Here is a 16,604-nt window from a genome sequence, read left to right on the forward strand (position 1 = left end):
AACTCCTTGTTTTATCGCGTCTCAATGGCTGTACTTATATGTATCTGTGACCAAGTTACCAACAGTATCTTAGATTTTTTTTTAATTACTTAAAATGTAAAAGTTTTTAATAATACAAATGTTTCAGTGGTCAGGATTCGGTGCACACAATCGCACCAGAAAAACAAGGTGTACACTATTAAGGTAAATACAATAATAATTTCACTGTGTAATTTACAGTTGTGATTACTAAGTAGGAAATTCTGCTTAACTTTCAATGGAAGTCAATGCAAAAATATTTTTTTGTTTAAGAGTAATACTCAAACATTTGGACAATTAATATAAATCATTTATAACATTTAAAAAAATAAGCAAATATGAATATGTAAAGTTTTGATCTGAGAACAGTGCAATTCTTGCATATGGTTGCTGTCACTCAGAAGAAGAAAAAACTTTTTTTTACTCTTTACTTGAATGGAAATGAAAAAGTCATTTTGGAGAACTTCCATAAGCTCATTCATCATGAAATTATGATAAAATATTAAAAAACAGCAGCCTAGATTTACAATCTGCCAAAAAGTAAAAAATGATAAAAGTAAAAGAAATGCAATATATAAAAAAGTTATTTTTTATACAACAATATAGTTTTGTAAAATTCTGCAGTTGCTTGCTTTTTTCTCTACAAGTATGCAAGAACACTAGAATGTACGAGACAGGTTTGAAGTGTTCTGCTTCCCACCTTGGAGGCCACACACACATGTACACGCTCTCACACACACTGACAGTAGGTAATTTACAGGCTCCTGGTCAGAGGGCTCCGGAGTGTGTGAGGGGAGCATGCTGATGTGTTATGCTTTACAAATGGAAACCACATGTAGGTTAAAAATCCTCATTCACCTAACCACGGGGGGGAGATGTGTCTACACACGAGGTGAACGTACAAACACACACACACACACACTGCTGACAGAAAGCTTCCACATTACATATAATTCTGCTAAGAAACCTGTCTGCCTGTAAGGTGCTTTCGGATATTATAATACTCCAATACATCTATATACATAGAATATAGATATTTTATATTCCCTAGACATGGAGCAAAATTACAGTCAGTTTATGTTCAAGTTTTGCTTTTTAAACCGTTTAAAATGAACCATTAATCATAAGCTTTTACACATAATGTCTTCAATGCAGTAATATGTGATTACATGTAATTATGTGGTACAGATGAGGATATATTGTTGTCGTAAAATATGTGGAAACAATGCAAAAGAACATGAAATATCTAGTAAAATGTTTATGCATGTGTTTACAGGTAAACTCACACAAATTTGGAAGTGTTTTTGTGTAGATAGGTACATATGTTTGTGTAAGTGGATTGTAAAAGTATCTGCATTTTGCTTATTTAATTTTGAGGAGCTTCTGACAATTTTTTAAAGATTTACTAAATTATTTGTCAGTTTTCTTATACAGTAATAACTATTTTACAAGTACATGTTAAGCTATTATATCATCACTGCAACTTTATAGAAGAGGGAAAAAAGCCTCATATACTTTCAATGGAAGTTAATGAACTAAATGTACATTAAAAGCAGCTTTCAGATTAACTGCCCGACAAAATTCTTAAAATTAAATTAACATATTCTATTTAATATCATTACTATGCACAAAATGTATTATTTTTATTTCTAAATTGCCAACTTTATTGAAAAATGCAAAAAGATTTTGGGCCCTTTCATTGGTTTATTTATTTAAAAGTTTAAAACAGTGTAAAACAATTTACCATATTTATATGGTAAAATGGAAAACCCAGCAAAAAATAAGATATGTATTTTTATGCATGACAGTGCGAACATATTTAGCTAATGAAGACTAATGAAAAATTAAGAAAACATGCTTGTTTATTAAAAATCTTTTGAACAGCCTGGGTGTCCTCATACTTTTGACAGTCCGTGTCTGTTCGTCTGAGTGTAAGTGTTAAGTGGGGCAGTCACACGCTCGGCCTTGTTGCCCCGTGGGTAAAAATCTCACACGTCTGCTGTCTGATCTGGCACATACCAGCACTGTGTTCACACCAGACCTGCAAACACCAGCCGCATTCTCACCCCATAGCCCATAAGCCCCGGAACCACTGCAAACCAGAGCCCAGCGCTGCATGGGAGCGGGATGGGAATTACACATGTGCGTGCGTGCACACACACACAAACTCACACACACATATATATATACCAGCACACTCGAGAACATATCCCTACGTAACAGTTTTACACCCATACTCATATATACAGCACTGTGCAGAACTTTAAAGTACTTGAAAAAAACTTAAGATCACTTCAGATTAAGCAAAATCACAAACACCTGCTCAACTTAATAGAAGTTAATTAAAAATATATATTTTATTATATTTTGGAGCATTTTTTGAACATTCATTATTAAATTTGGGAATGAATTTGTTCAAAGTTCCAAAGACAAATCCTTCAGAGTACAGTTCCTTTTCAACTGCAAGTTTTTTTTCATGTTTTTGAATTCCTATTTATTAGTTTTTTTAGTCCCTATAAATTGTAAAATTAAGCATTTGTCCATTTATTATACAGTTACACAAGCACACACACACACACATATATGTATGTATACTTAACTGCACAGTACTGTATATTTGCATATGCATGTTTTACACTACTATAAACCTAAATGATAGAAAAGAAAAGTTCCATAGAAATTGGTCAATACTACCTCATTAAAATTCTATCTACACCACACACACGAAACAATACCCAGGAATTCCAGCTAAATCACTGCACAGCTTTTAAAGCACCTGAGTGGAGATTCCCAACCAATAACACTGAGCTCTACATAATTAGTGCTGAATCGTAAATATGTATAAATAAATATGTTCAACAAGGATAAGAAACTTCTGCAATACGACACGGACCAAGACCATGTCTCACCGTAGCTTAAACCACTCAGTAAATGAAACAATTAAGCAACAAAGTGAGTCATTTGCATAAATTACACAGCGCATTACGGAGGATAAATTCTCTCATTCCAATCAATTAAGAGTCTGGAACATTTCATAATTAGAATCGCAGACGCAGAGTCCTGCCATCGTCATCAGCACCAGCGCCCTCGCGGCAGAAGGCCGCTAATTGACCCTGGCCTAGGTCATAAGTACACACACACACACACACACACACACATGCAGACACACTAATGGCAATACCATATTATATGAGGTTGTGAGTGTCACCCAGTCAGGACCTTAAAGCTGAGGAATGGAGTTTTTAACCTGATCTCTGTAGCATCTGTAGTGTACGTTTGACTGCCACACACAATAACTTCGCTCTGTTTAACTGTAACTAAGGAAAAGAACAGAACCCCCATTCATAAGTGCTACAAATGTTTATACCTGATACAAAAACAGTCATTTTCTGCTTTTTCTCTCTATTTCTGACATTTTTCACTTTTTAAAATAACGAAAATCTGGCAACATTACAAATTACAAGATGAATGGATCAAAAATGACTTTTTACACTGACTTTCACTGAAAGTTAAGTAGGATTTTTTATTCTCTCTAAAGGTGCCATTTTGATTTTTGTCTTTCATCATTGATTTTATCCTTCATATTGTCAATCTCATGGAAAAGGACATGTTTTTTACTACACACTAAAACTCAGCAGGAAGGTTTGATGTCAGATTAGGGCTGGGCAATTATTAAAATCGTAATTGAAACTGACATTCATAATCTATAACCGACACAATCTTGTGTAACTGAAATAACCGGACATAATCATGTCAGTTATTTCATTTTCTTGTTGTATTAATACATTTTTTATTGTAATAATTATTTCCCCACTGTGTGCATCTTTAACTCTTTATAGAAACCTGTGGGTGTCCAGAAAATACACAAAAAAACATAAACTCTCTGATACCAAACAATTTCTATAGGTTTTCATATTATGAGGAATACCAGAATAACAAATATGGGGTTTAAAAGGTTAAAAACGTACTGTTACATGTGTAGTCTTATATGTAGTGTGTTCTGTCCAACAAAGGAGAATTTAACTGAGCAACTCATTTGTCATTAAAATAATCATGAATTATGGTTTAATTAATTTTGATATTGATTTAAAATCACAATGCTCAGCCATATGTCAAATGTTCAAATGTTTGTATCACTATAATGTATCAACATTTGGCACATTAAAATAGAGTTAAAAGCTATTGTTCACTCTAAATCTGGCTTTGCACGCTAAGACATGCTCAAACATTCCAGTGCCATCTGGGCTGAACAATGAAATCACACACAAACATTTCTACACATCTATCAGTAACCAAACTCTACTAAATTCTATCACAAAGAGTCTTTTTAACTTATTATTACATATGTGATGTCAGTTTTTTTAAGCCTATTTCTGGAGTCCTATATTTAGACATAACTGCGCCCTCTGACATCCCATCTTTCCCCCCAAGGCAGTTCATTTGTTTTGGGGCATAAACAGAATCACATGCAACGTGCATTTTTATCCCCCACCCTTCCAAAAATACACTCCCCCACCCCCTACTCCAACACTTTACTGCCATTCTTATTTCCCTCCTCTTTATTTATGTTCTTCTCAGTTCATCAGGACCGTCCAGGGCTTCCCCAGTGCGCTGGTGGGAAGAGACTATCCATAATTCCATGCGTGTGATCGAGCAGGCGGCACTTTGGAGGTGCTTAGCAGTTCATTTTCCGCTTGTTAGCGCGGACGTACACGGTGGTCGCTACGGGAGATAGCGGCCAACGAGTGTGTAATCACGCATAATTGTCTTTTCACTTCTCATTTTCATCACCATCCTTTCCGCCGCTTCTTTACTCCAGCACGTCCCTCGTTCCTACAACCTTCACTCTCACCACTCTCTTTCACATCCACCCATTCATTTCTTCAGCTACTTTAGCAGTTAAAGTGTTGGTTTAAGTGTTATGGTGCAATCTCACGTTAAATAGCAAAACTGCAATAATGCTGAAAAATGAAGGTATTTTCCTAGTACTACATCTGAAACCTGACAGTAGGTGCAGGGTGAATGGAACAATGCATTTCCAAAGTTCTCACTCCATGATGTGATATGTGTGCTTGCAATACATCATAAAAGGTATCACTACCCACAGTGGATAGGGCAGTAAGTGGTAATAATTGTGACCAGCTGCATCTAGCCAAAACTGTCCAAGTAAATAGATAAACAACTCTGGACTTGAAAATCTCTTCCACATTTAGCATAGGAAGCCCTTTAGCTCCCATGAGACATAGTAAAAATCACAAGACATGATTCTACTTGTAATTTTTTGCAAAAAATGGGTGCAAGAAATAAAAACAAGGCCTTGAGAGGCTTTGAGAGAACTGACCTGTGATGAAAGGCCATTGCCGATGGTGGGGTTGACCGGACTGGAGTGGCTGGGTGGAGGGACGAAGCTGTCTGAGTAGCCAGAGAAGCTGTGGCGTCCAGAGGACAGACAGTAGGCCGAGCTTCCGTCCTGGGCCCCCGCTGCCGAGGCAAGCCCACTCTGGTGCACTGAGGTGGGTGGAAGGGGCTGAGGCCTGTGGACAGTGCTGGGCTGCTCTGATACTGCAGATAGAGAATGGGAAGGTGAGGCAGAAGAACCAGGTCATTTTTTGCACTTAGTAGAATTAGTAGAATGTCTCGGTATAGAGTACAGAACAATAGCAAAACTCTTAAAAAGGTTAACATATTGAGTGAAATAGGGGAAAGGAAGTCCAGCTGATATTTTCTACACTGTAAACCCACAATACGTTTGAACTTAAACAAATAAAGTCTGTTTTATGTAAAATTGGGTATTTCCAAACATTACTCAATTGTTATAAATTAATAGCAGGTATTCTTTCAATCTGAGACTTTTGAGTTGGGTCAACTTATAATAGCTTTTAGTTATTTAGTCTGTTGGGACAAACTATTTGCGTATTGTGTGTGTCCTCCATCAGTGTGTAGTCACCCCCCCCCCCCCCCCCCGGGCTACCTTAAGTAAACTTGTAAATCATATATTATGATTAACTGTCTGGCCTCTAATTTCAACTATTCCAGGCTTACAATTTAAATATTTCTGAAATAAATATTTAAGTAAAATGTTATTCAAAGAAAAACCAAGAAAAATTTAACATATTTATTTATGAGTAAAATTGTTGGGCAAATTATTTGGTATAGCAAAAATAAAAAAGGTTTAATCAACTTCCCTTCCCTTTTAGTTGTAATAACCTGAAGTTTTAATTAATGCTAACTCACATTTTCAAGTCAAGTCACAGCAACAAATCATGTCTTCATCCAAGTTTTATTAGCTAAATGCTCATATCTAGCAGTAAACAGGATTTCAGCATGTATTGGTGTTTTCACAATTCGATTACATTTGATTCATCATCACACTGTCTCCTGTTGATGTTTTTATTTACATGATTTATTTATGTGTTAACTTTCATGAGGAATAAAGCAAAATAGAAATACTCCAACATAATTAGAGACTCAATATGTTTCAATGTACTCATTCATACTATGCTCAAAAGTAGCTGTTCTTTAAGTAGGTGTGGCCTATAACTGTGTGTTGCACAGTTTTCTATCCCACCTTGTGAAAGGGAGGATGTGGGGTAGGGACTCTCCGGTAACTGATAAGGCTGCAGGCTTGACATGGCCGATGGTGGGAATCCTCCGGGGATCAGGTGATTGAATGCCATTAGCTGATTGGCTCCTGCCTGCTTCCTCCAACGAGCTCGTCTGTTGCTGAACCACACCTTAAAAATACACAAATGAACCAATTAAAAATGAATACATTGTTTCTGGGTAATATTATTGATAAATTATACAGTATTTTACTGTAAATCATTAATTATTGTGAGCCTGTATCACTGTATGTATGTTTGTATGTGGGTTAGTATCATTGTGTTGTTATACAGTGTAGGGCCATCAGGGTGCATGTGCTGGAATGTGAGCATGTGTGTGTGTATGTGTAGAAGCATGTGTAGGCACATGAGTGTGTGCGTGAGGGTGACTCTGAGTGTGTGTGTGTTTCCTCTTTGATGTGAAGGCTTATACACAGAGCAAGAGGGAAAAAAAACTGATGACATCATATTAGTCATGAGTTGCAGCCACTAGGTTCACACTGGCGGCTTTAATTGGGTTAAAAGTGTTAGAATAAAGGCTTTCAATGAGCTGCCCTATTTCTGGCCTCTTCTGGGGTTTGCTGTTCTGAAAGAGTAGAGGAGTAAAAACACAAGGTCAGCGAAGACACAAAGAAGCCTGTGTGTGTGTGTGACTGAGCGCTTAAGGGCAGTATGAGGCCTAGGAATTGCACAAATGAAAAGGGGTTGGACAAAAAAAATCTAAATTATATGAAGAAAAAAAAAAGCATTGAAAATAAAATGTATGTATGTGTGTGTTTATATCAGGACTCTTGTTTTTGTAATTGTGGCTCTATCCAGTCAACATTATATTTAGAGTTAGACTATGATTACATACAGCTCTGGGAAAAAAAGACCACTTAAAAATGATGAGTTTCTTTGATTTTACCAAATTGAAAACTATAATATAATCAAGAGGAAGACAGATGATCACAAGCCATCAAAGTTATGAATTTTTGCACCAGAAGTGGCATCAAGTTATCCAAAAGCAGTGTGTAAGACTGGTGGAGGAGAACATGTCAACATGCATGAAAACTGTGATTAAAAACCAGGGTTATTCCACCAAATATTGATTTGTGAACTCTGAATCTTTTTTTGTTATTTCAGCCATTTCTAATGTTCTGCAAATAAATGCTCTAAATGGCAATATTTTTATTTGGGATTTGGGAGAAATGTTGTCTGTAGTTTATAGAATAAAACAACAGTGTACTTCACATGTGTCAAACACAAGGCCCGCGGGCCAAATGTGGCCCGCCACGTCTTTTTATGTGGCCCGCGAGAGCTTGTAAAATCTTAATAAATAGGTCAGAAGCGTTCTTTGACCAAAAAATACATTTCCCACAATGCTTGTCGATTGTATTACCCGCAAAGTTACGGCTTACTGCCACTACACGGCAGTGTAGTCATTGATGTGGAAACCCTGCCGGAGGGAAGGTGTAACTTCGCGGGTGGAATTGAGACATGTTTATCCCATAATATCCAGAAAAAGAAAAGTTGATGCAGACGGACGGCTGTGCTTCAAGGCGAAAGACCGGTATGCATTTTGTGTTACTGACCAAAATAAACGCTTTTTAGAAGAGATATAAATTATGTGTAAATATTTATAAGACAATAGCTGATAAAATCTGTTTTAATGAGGTTAATAAACATCACTGTGACATCGCTAGTCGCAGTTTCACCTCAGCAAAGGACGAGGAGGTGAATCACTTATCTAACCAGCCTTTACTGATTTCTGCCCCCAATAACCCTTTCAATAACCTCCAATAGCCTTTAATAGTCTCCAGTAGCCTTCAACAGTCTAACCTTGCAGCCGTGGTGTGTTCTAAACTCCGTAGTTATAAACATCCTGAGGTTAGCAGCGCGCTAACTGACCTGTTTATAATGTAATCCGAGCAGTGACTCCGGGATGGCTGCTCTAAACTGCTGCTGTTAGCTGCTTGGGCTGAAATATGAACTGTAGAGAGCTGTATTATCCGGTTAGTGGGGTTATTTTATTTCATACACAGAAGAACTTAAAATTTTAAAAACGCTCCAGACTGGCTCAGCTGAGTCCTGTAGCCCGTGGCTGGGCTGTAGCTCTGACTCAGTAAAGACTGTGGGCTTGTGCTGCTGCAGCTCCCACTAGTGGTTGGATGAGGAAATGCTAAATCTGTCACAGCTCACAATTTTTGATTTTATATTTATTAAGCCTCTTTTCAGTATCAAACGTTTTGATCAAAGTTAATATAACTTGTATTTTATGTCATTTCTATTCACTTGTATAGTTTGGTTCTTGATTGATGGAGTTTTTGGATTTCATAACAGGATTTATGTTAATAGAGCAACAAGCAAACATTTTTTCCATGCAACTGTAATATTTGATTGAATAAATAATATATTGAGAGTTATTTAACATTAAGGAGTAATTACATTCATTTACATATATTACATTTGGTTACATTTTCTTATATTTATAAGTTACATCTGGCCCTCGGAGGACAGCCAATATGCCAATGTGGCCCTCGGCCAAAATGAGTTTGACACCCCTGGTGTACTTTTTACTCAAACATAAACCTATAAATAGCAAAATCAGAGAAACTGATTCAGAAACTGAAGTGGTCTCTTAATTTATTTCAGATCTAATCCAGTGAACAAAAATTGCTTGTTAAATGGGCAAACCTGGCATTAGGCATGACGCCTATAGATACATGTTTATATATGAGGGATTGGCGATGTCTGGTTAGAATTGCATCGACATTCAATGGAGGAGGACCCACACACATATCCCAGTCAGTGCAGCATTCTTTCACTTGTAGCTTGTATAGAACATGATACAATTTATGGGATGGGACTCAATACTAGTTCCTGTTCCTGTGAGAGTTTGTTCATACCTGCACTCTAGCCTCAGTGAGTTTGGCCCTCTGCGCGAGTTCCTCTCGCGTGTAGATGTCAGGGTAGTGTGTGCGCTCGAACGCTCTCTCCAGCTCCTCCAGCTGCTCGGCGGTGAACGTCGTGCGACTGCGCCGCTGCTTCCTCTTTAGCGGCAGGCCCGGCTCTGAGTCCACGTCTGAACCCTCGTCCGAATGACTCGCTAAAACACACACACACACACACGTTTTAGACTGACGTGAGAAATGGAACACCGGAAATCCTCATTCACAGCTGCGTTTGGAAGAAATGGAGGAAATTGATGTTCACTTTCGTATATGTAACAGATCAGTTATATATACAAAGAGAGGGTTAGGAAGCCACTATGCTAATCAGAGTGAAATAACAAAATATACAACACAGACAAAAGCACTCTTCAGCCAGAGAGAGTTACAGCAGAGAAACATACGAACAGTAAAGCTGTAGAGCAGCAAAGTGGTACTTTCTCTATTATTACTGCGAAGAATCAACAGGTGCTAGCTTTTTTCCAGTAAATATCATAATATAATGCTGCATTCAGTTTAAACTCAGATATCATAATTTTTTAGTAATTTCCAAGTAGGAAATTGCAACTGGAACACTGCCACAAGTCAGATTTCCTATTTTAAAAGTAAGGAAAGCCTCACCAACTAAACTTTTAAAATCCAAGATGGCTGCCCTGTGCATCAACAATGGAAAGCAGTAGTATGATACTGTTTATTAGCTTATTAACTGCTATCTACTCGTTTGTTATATGCACAACTGCTGTCCAGCTTCTATCTGTGGTTTTTACTGCATGGTTTTCTGCTAAAAATGCTAACCATGGACATTGCTAACAAATCATAATCTCATAGTTTGGCTAGATTTGCCACAAAACACCACTAAACCATTGTTAAACCAATTTTGCTAAAAACTTCTGATCTGAAAGTTTCACAAGAACATCGTCGTTTCAAGTGTAACCTCATTCCCTACACAGACATTCAACTTCTGAGGTAAAAGGAGCACAGCAATACACCGTAAATGCAGGCACACATGCACACAACATGCATGTGTATAATGTTGTTTTTATTTTATTTTGGAGGGGGGGGGGGGGGATTGAGTGCTTATGGTGAGTTGCAGTGCTGTGTTGTTTTACGGGTCATTCGTCAGCGAGACTGCATTTAATCTCAGCATCTCTCAGGAGGAGATGGGAACTTTGGGAGGGGGGGTGAGGGGGTGCTCTATCAAATAATGATTAGGCCTCTCAAACTAGCGTGACAGCCTGCTATTGTCCAATAATACGCCTCGAAATCCCTGGTCTCTACCACGCAAACACGGCATCTGTTTCGTCTGACACCAGCCAGCTCCTTTCTCTGCGTCCTTTCTCTCGCTCGCCCCTCTCCCTGTGTCTTGGAGGTCCGGTCCAGATGGGTGAGAACACAGCTGACCCAGATGGACCCTGTGAAGTCTAGAAGACTAACTCTCTCCGCACAAAGTATGTACGCCAGGAACACAGTGGAGAATGCACATTCCTCACAGGAACTGGTGGAGGAATGCTGTGCAGACACAGGTCACTGTGGGTGATGCAGGGTTTTAGATTCAAAAGCATTTATATTGCATACTGCTTTTGTGAAGAGCTTATGTAAGATGTTTAATATCAACATGGACATTTAAACAGATGCCTATGGCTGGAATTTGTGTGATATGATTTTAACAATTCCATTTGCAAAGTTGTGTGTTCTAGGCGCTCCCACATAAAGCAGCGGCCCTAAAAGTTTACTAGAGTACATACAAATGCTATTCTACCTCCTGAACCTGCTGCATACATGATCAGTGGATGTAATAGAAGCCAATCAAGGCAAAGTTTGCTGAATTGGCTTAAGAACGATCTCAGTTCTTAACAAAGCATAGGAAAACCACACTCAGTGGCCTTGTGTCTATGTTACCTTCTGGCTCTCTCTTTTTAGTTAGGATGGTTTAGCAAGATATTCTATAGTTATATATTCATTTGCCACACTTTAATACATGCCTGTAAGTGCAGAGTTTAAAAAAAACACTAACTACTGCAGTTCTCTAAGGGTGCTTTCACAACTTCAGACTCTTTAGCTTTGACTGAACCAAGCCTGCAGGAGTTTAGGCTTGCTAATAGTTAACTAACTAATTTATGTGCATCAGGCAAAGGAAAAAAGCATGAACAACTAGCGGTTTAGTGAAGCTTAAAAGGGAAATGGAGAAGAGAGAAAAAAGAGAAAAAAATGTGAAAATGAGCACCATAAGCAGATGGGGATGATTATATTCGTTGCCGAAAATATAATTGTTGGATGATGAGTGCATACCTTTGGTGAATTTGGAACTAGTCTTGATTACTGCGCTTGAAGCTAGTGAAACAAACCAAACTGACAACACACTGTAATTTGTCTCACTTGCTTCTACAAACCAATCAGTGTCAAGTATAGGGGGATGAAGCCCATGTAGGACAGAGTTTCCAAAACAACCAATTCTTTAACAGTGGCAGTGCTAACAAGTTTGCATTCCTCTGGTCCTGCAGGTGCGCCAAAAGAGACAAAGCCAGACAGAAAAAAAAAAAAACAAGAAAAAAATGTGGAGAGTGTGTGTGTGTGGATAGTGTGAATAAGCGACAGACAGAAAGTAAGACGAAAGCAGAAATAGTGAGAGAACCAGATTTTAAGCTTTAATTAAAGGAGAGGAGTCACGCTGGCAGGGGAGCTGCTGTGCTCCTGGAGCCGCACAGGAAATACTCTTGCTCTCTGCCAGCGTGGGTTTCACCGGGGATCTCACAGGGATTTAAAGAGGAGGAGTGCACAAGGAAAGAAAGAACAAGTGCATGAGAAGAAAGAGAAAAAGAAAGAGGAACTTCTTCCTTATATTAGGGACAATCGTTTTGATTGGCGTCTTGCAAAAGAAGCCTTTCCTTTAATGCCACCTATGCCTGAATAGCTGGGCACTGGTACTATTATTCCAAATGTTGGTTAACCAGTGGTGATAGCTGGAATGTTACTGCATGGTTTAACCCCTCAAGTCTATGTTACCTTCTGGCTCTCTCCTTTTAGTTTGGCTGTTACACTCAGTTCTTCCATAGTTTTTTCACATTCCCTGAACTCCCTAAATCTAATCAGAACTAATTTCATAACTTTACCTTTTCCAAGTTAATGACTAATGTCTGGTCACTGATCTAAGTTTGGACCATCTCCTGCTCCCTGCTTTAAAGGAATTGCCCACTGTGCAGCTCCTGCTACTTGCCTCAGACTAGGTGCCACTCTTAATTGCCCTTTTTTCTTTTTTCCTTATTTGTATCAAAACGTTTAATATTATTATATATGCATTAACAATATATTTGGGCTATTTATATATGTCTACACTGCAATTCCTCACTTACACTACACAGTATATTAATGTCAAACTAAACAACAAATAATTCATAGTAGCTACTGAACAAAAAGACCGGAAAAAATAATAACTGTAATTTAAGTGTACAGTATTGCAGTTTACAGTATAAGGAGGATAAAGAATGTAGAGAAATGGAAGACGGTATGTAAAAGAGTAAGAAAGAGAGAGATAGGGAGGAGGGGTACGTTAGACAGTGCATGTTAACTACAGAGTTTGAAGTGCAGAATTTGTGTTCTTCTCCTCCCTTTCTCTCCTGTGTCTTTCTTCTTTAGAGTTTTTATTATCAGCATCTTTGGTGAAAACACTCCATCACGGGCTCCGGGTTAATGGTAAATGACACTGTTACTTTTGTCATCCTCGGGTCTCCCTTTCCCTCTCTCTCTTTCTCTCCACACACTCTCTCTCTCTCTTTCTCTCTCTCTCGCGCTCTCTCCTTCTTCGGGAGTTATTTTGGAAGGCTTTTGTTGGTCTATGTGGAGAGGCCTGTGGCTGAAGGCTTTGGAGTCTGATTTCCACGCTCCATCTGTAGGATCCATCAGAGCCGGGCAGGCCGGCATTCAGGCCCCTGTCACCTGCCCGGCGGGAGGGGGTGGGGGAGGGGGCACAATGGGGGCAGGACATGGGGCCAATGGGGGCTTCACGGGGGAACAGCGGGGGGCCGCCCCCGATCCTTCCTTCACCGCCGCCAGGGGGTTTACGTGGGGTGGGGTGGTGGTGGTGGTGGAGGCGGTCGTGGAGGTAGAAGTTTGAGGGGCGAACGAGAATCGGAAAGAATAAGAGAGCGTATTAAAGAAGATGCTTCTCAACCTTAACTTCGCTAAAATCATCCATAACGGTTACAAACGAGCAATTACAACATTGCGTTTATGTTGTACTTAATGATTGATGATAAAACTTTAAAGTTAACAGTCTAGAACTGAACATTTGATCTCTATTTTTTAATGTCTTACTAGTCTAACTCATGCAAACATTCCAAAGTGTTCTAACTAGGCCTGTCATGATAATCACATTATCTCACAATATTTGGACATGACCTCAGTCATTTTTGATGGCCTCGATATTGCCCATTGTGTTTACTTGCATGTTTGTTCACATAATAAATGGTACGATTATTTTAGCCAGTCAAGATAGATTCTGTTCTTGAGGCTTCTAAATATTTTTAAACACAAAACAAACAAAAAGCTAACTTTTTTATTTATTATGGATTTAGCATGAATCTAAAAAAATCTATTTCAAGCACAATCATTTGCTCTTTAAAATAGATTAAATGCATTTTATGCTATTATATTATCAATACATCAGCCTTTTAATAGTCTTAAAATGACAATAACATAGTTTGTAAAAATAATTTCTGCAACATAATATCATCATCAAAAAAAATAATCTATAGTGATCTAATGTATATGCGTATGTGAAGTTGACTTCATAATTAAAAATTTTAAAAATATTAGTCCAGAACAAAACAAGTTGCAACGACATCCATTTTCAACCGAACATCCATTATGCATCCAACACTTTTCACACTTTGGTGGAAATTGTAACCAGCCAGCACCAATAATGAACTGAGACTGAACTGGGGAAGTGAGAAAAGCCTGAATGAGTCTAAAAGCATTCGAGGAATTGGTGTGAATGAACGAAGATTCAACCTACAGTTAGCTGTAGAGCCAAGCCTCATCCATTATGTCAATTTACCTTAGACTGAACGCTACACACAGCTCCGCTCTGTTTCCCAACAGTTAGCTCCTTTTAGATGTGAAGCAAACACACCAGACAGTAATCTCCTTTAGTCTCTGTTTCCTTACAGAAAGTCCCTGTTTTATCACAGTGGCCAGAGGCCTAAAACTGCTCTCGAATTAGAACCCACAGCGCTACAAGTTTCATTCCATAATCATATAATTCTATTACTTCTCTTTTGCGCTGGCACACCACAACTACAGACTCCAGTATGAATTCAATCTACCAATCCACAAATGTGGGACAGTTTTATTTGTGTTGTTTATTTTTAAAAAGTAGACCATAAATAAAGACCATGTGCTGCCACATGCAGAAGCCTCCCAACGCACCAACTAAAATTACTATATAATTATTTTTTTATACAGACATCTTAATCTTCTCTAGTTTGGCCTGAGCAGAGGATTATTTTGGTTATTTAGCTTTTTGTTTCTATACTGCTTTGCTTCACTTAAGAAATAATTAACTGTCTTGAGTAAAAAGTAAAAAAGTTTCAAGAACCATTTTCTTCTAATAAACACTCAAAGTACCTTAAACAATGGTTATTTTATAGATTTAAACTGTTTCAAACTGAAAAAAACCCTAAAGTTTTATCAAGCAACTTAAACATTTAACAACAGTAAACCCATTGTTACATGCTAAGGTGTATAATTCAGTTCCTCCCGACACAGTATAAAGTATAAGATTCTTGAGAAACTTTAGGGGTTGGAACTGTGGAGAAACCCCATAAAGGTGCTTTGAGGACCCGTTAAGATTTTCTTCTAATTTTTTTTTTAGAAAGTTACTCAAATCATCTAAAGGGATTCCTCCACAGTTTCAAATGGAACACCCCTTAAACGTTCCTCAAACCTCTTTATTACTCTTATTAAGGCATATAATTCAGAACCTACAGGGATTTAATTTGTTAAATTTTAAGCAAAACTTGCTTGGAATTTTATGGCATATAATTTTTTCCAATTTTGGCGCCTGTATAGTGTAGGTACATGGCTAGATGGAACTATGGAGTAATGGATAGATGAATGAAGAAATGAAGAGATGGATGGCCTGATGTCAGCACTGCATAGTAAGCATTCTCATGGGCTTGGACAAGGTTGGAAAAGGAAGCTTCGCCATGAAGGAGGAAGCTCTTGATAATTTCCTCCTGCAGAGCTGCTGCCAACTTACAAAACCAAGATTTCACCCTTCACACCTCCTCCATCACTGCCTGCTCCAGAGCCAGACAGATCCTGAGGAAGTTTCTTTCTCATCACCTTCTCTTTCTCTCTCTTTTCCATGTCTTTATGCTGCTTCTCATTTTTTAAACGTTTTGTCTTTGGCAGTGCACTGAAGGCAAGCCCTCACTGACAGCTCAGTTAAGGCACAAGTGGCATTTCCCTCCTGACTTTGGGACGGAGGAGGAAATGAGGCTTTTAAACAAAGCAGCTGTCCTGCCAGAGAGGAATAAAATGCATGGCTGTTTGCAGGAGAGTCTGACTGTACAGTTGTATTGGGCTTGCAGCCGCAGATGCTGTGTTTGTGGGGGCAATAATAACAATACGCTTCCCCCTGCCGCTGCAGTGCACGGCTATTCATTAATCTGACACAAGGTGCATGCCTCCTATTCTAAAAGGGCATTTGTATTCAGAGCGGTCGCTCCTGGAGTGTGCATAGAGACACACACACACACACAACACAGAGCACACAAAAGACAAACACTGTTAAAAGCCTCGCAGACCTGAACCCACCCTTGCTATTTATCAGTACTGCTCTGCTCTGAGAAACAGAGAGAGTGTGTGAGCGAGAGAGAGAGAGAGAGAGAGACTACCCTGTTGAATGAGTTCCACCTGCAGACAGAAGAATGTAGAACAGGGGCAGCAAGAATTCCACACTGATCCAAACAACTAGCCAGCAAACTGGCAATCGCAGGGGCCCAAGCGCCTCAAACAAAGACCAGGCAACTTTCTGCAACAGTCATACAACACA

General features: G+C 38.7%; 1 protein-coding gene across 3 annotated transcripts in view; it reads right to left on the reverse strand.

Moving 5' to 3' along the window:
• Nucleotides 1-16,604, reverse strand: part of pax3a (paired box 3a) — a 38,022-nt gene that overhangs the window by 7,019 nt on the left and 14,399 nt on the right. For 2 of the 3 annotated variants that reach the window (XM_022678996.2, XM_022678997.2), the window contains exons 5-7: nt 9,509-9,708; nt 6,587-6,752; nt 5,360-5,580 (exon numbers count right to left, since the gene is read on the reverse strand). In XM_022678996.2, coding sequence (XP_022534717.1) covers nt 5,360-5,580; nt 6,587-6,752; nt 9,509-9,708 — 587 coding nt within the window. Of the gene's footprint in view, nt 1-5,359; nt 5,581-6,586; nt 6,753-6,780; nt 7,207-9,508; nt 9,709-16,604 lie in introns of those variants that run through there. The other variant, XM_022679000.2, reaches the window with a different exon arrangement.

This window comes from Astyanax mexicanus, chromosome 4, assembly GCF_023375975.1.
Source record: "Astyanax mexicanus isolate ESR-SI-001 chromosome 4, AstMex3_surface, whole genome shotgun sequence".
Classification (NCBI taxonomy): domain Eukaryota; kingdom Metazoa; phylum Chordata; class Actinopteri; order Characiformes; family Acestrorhamphidae; genus Astyanax; species Astyanax mexicanus.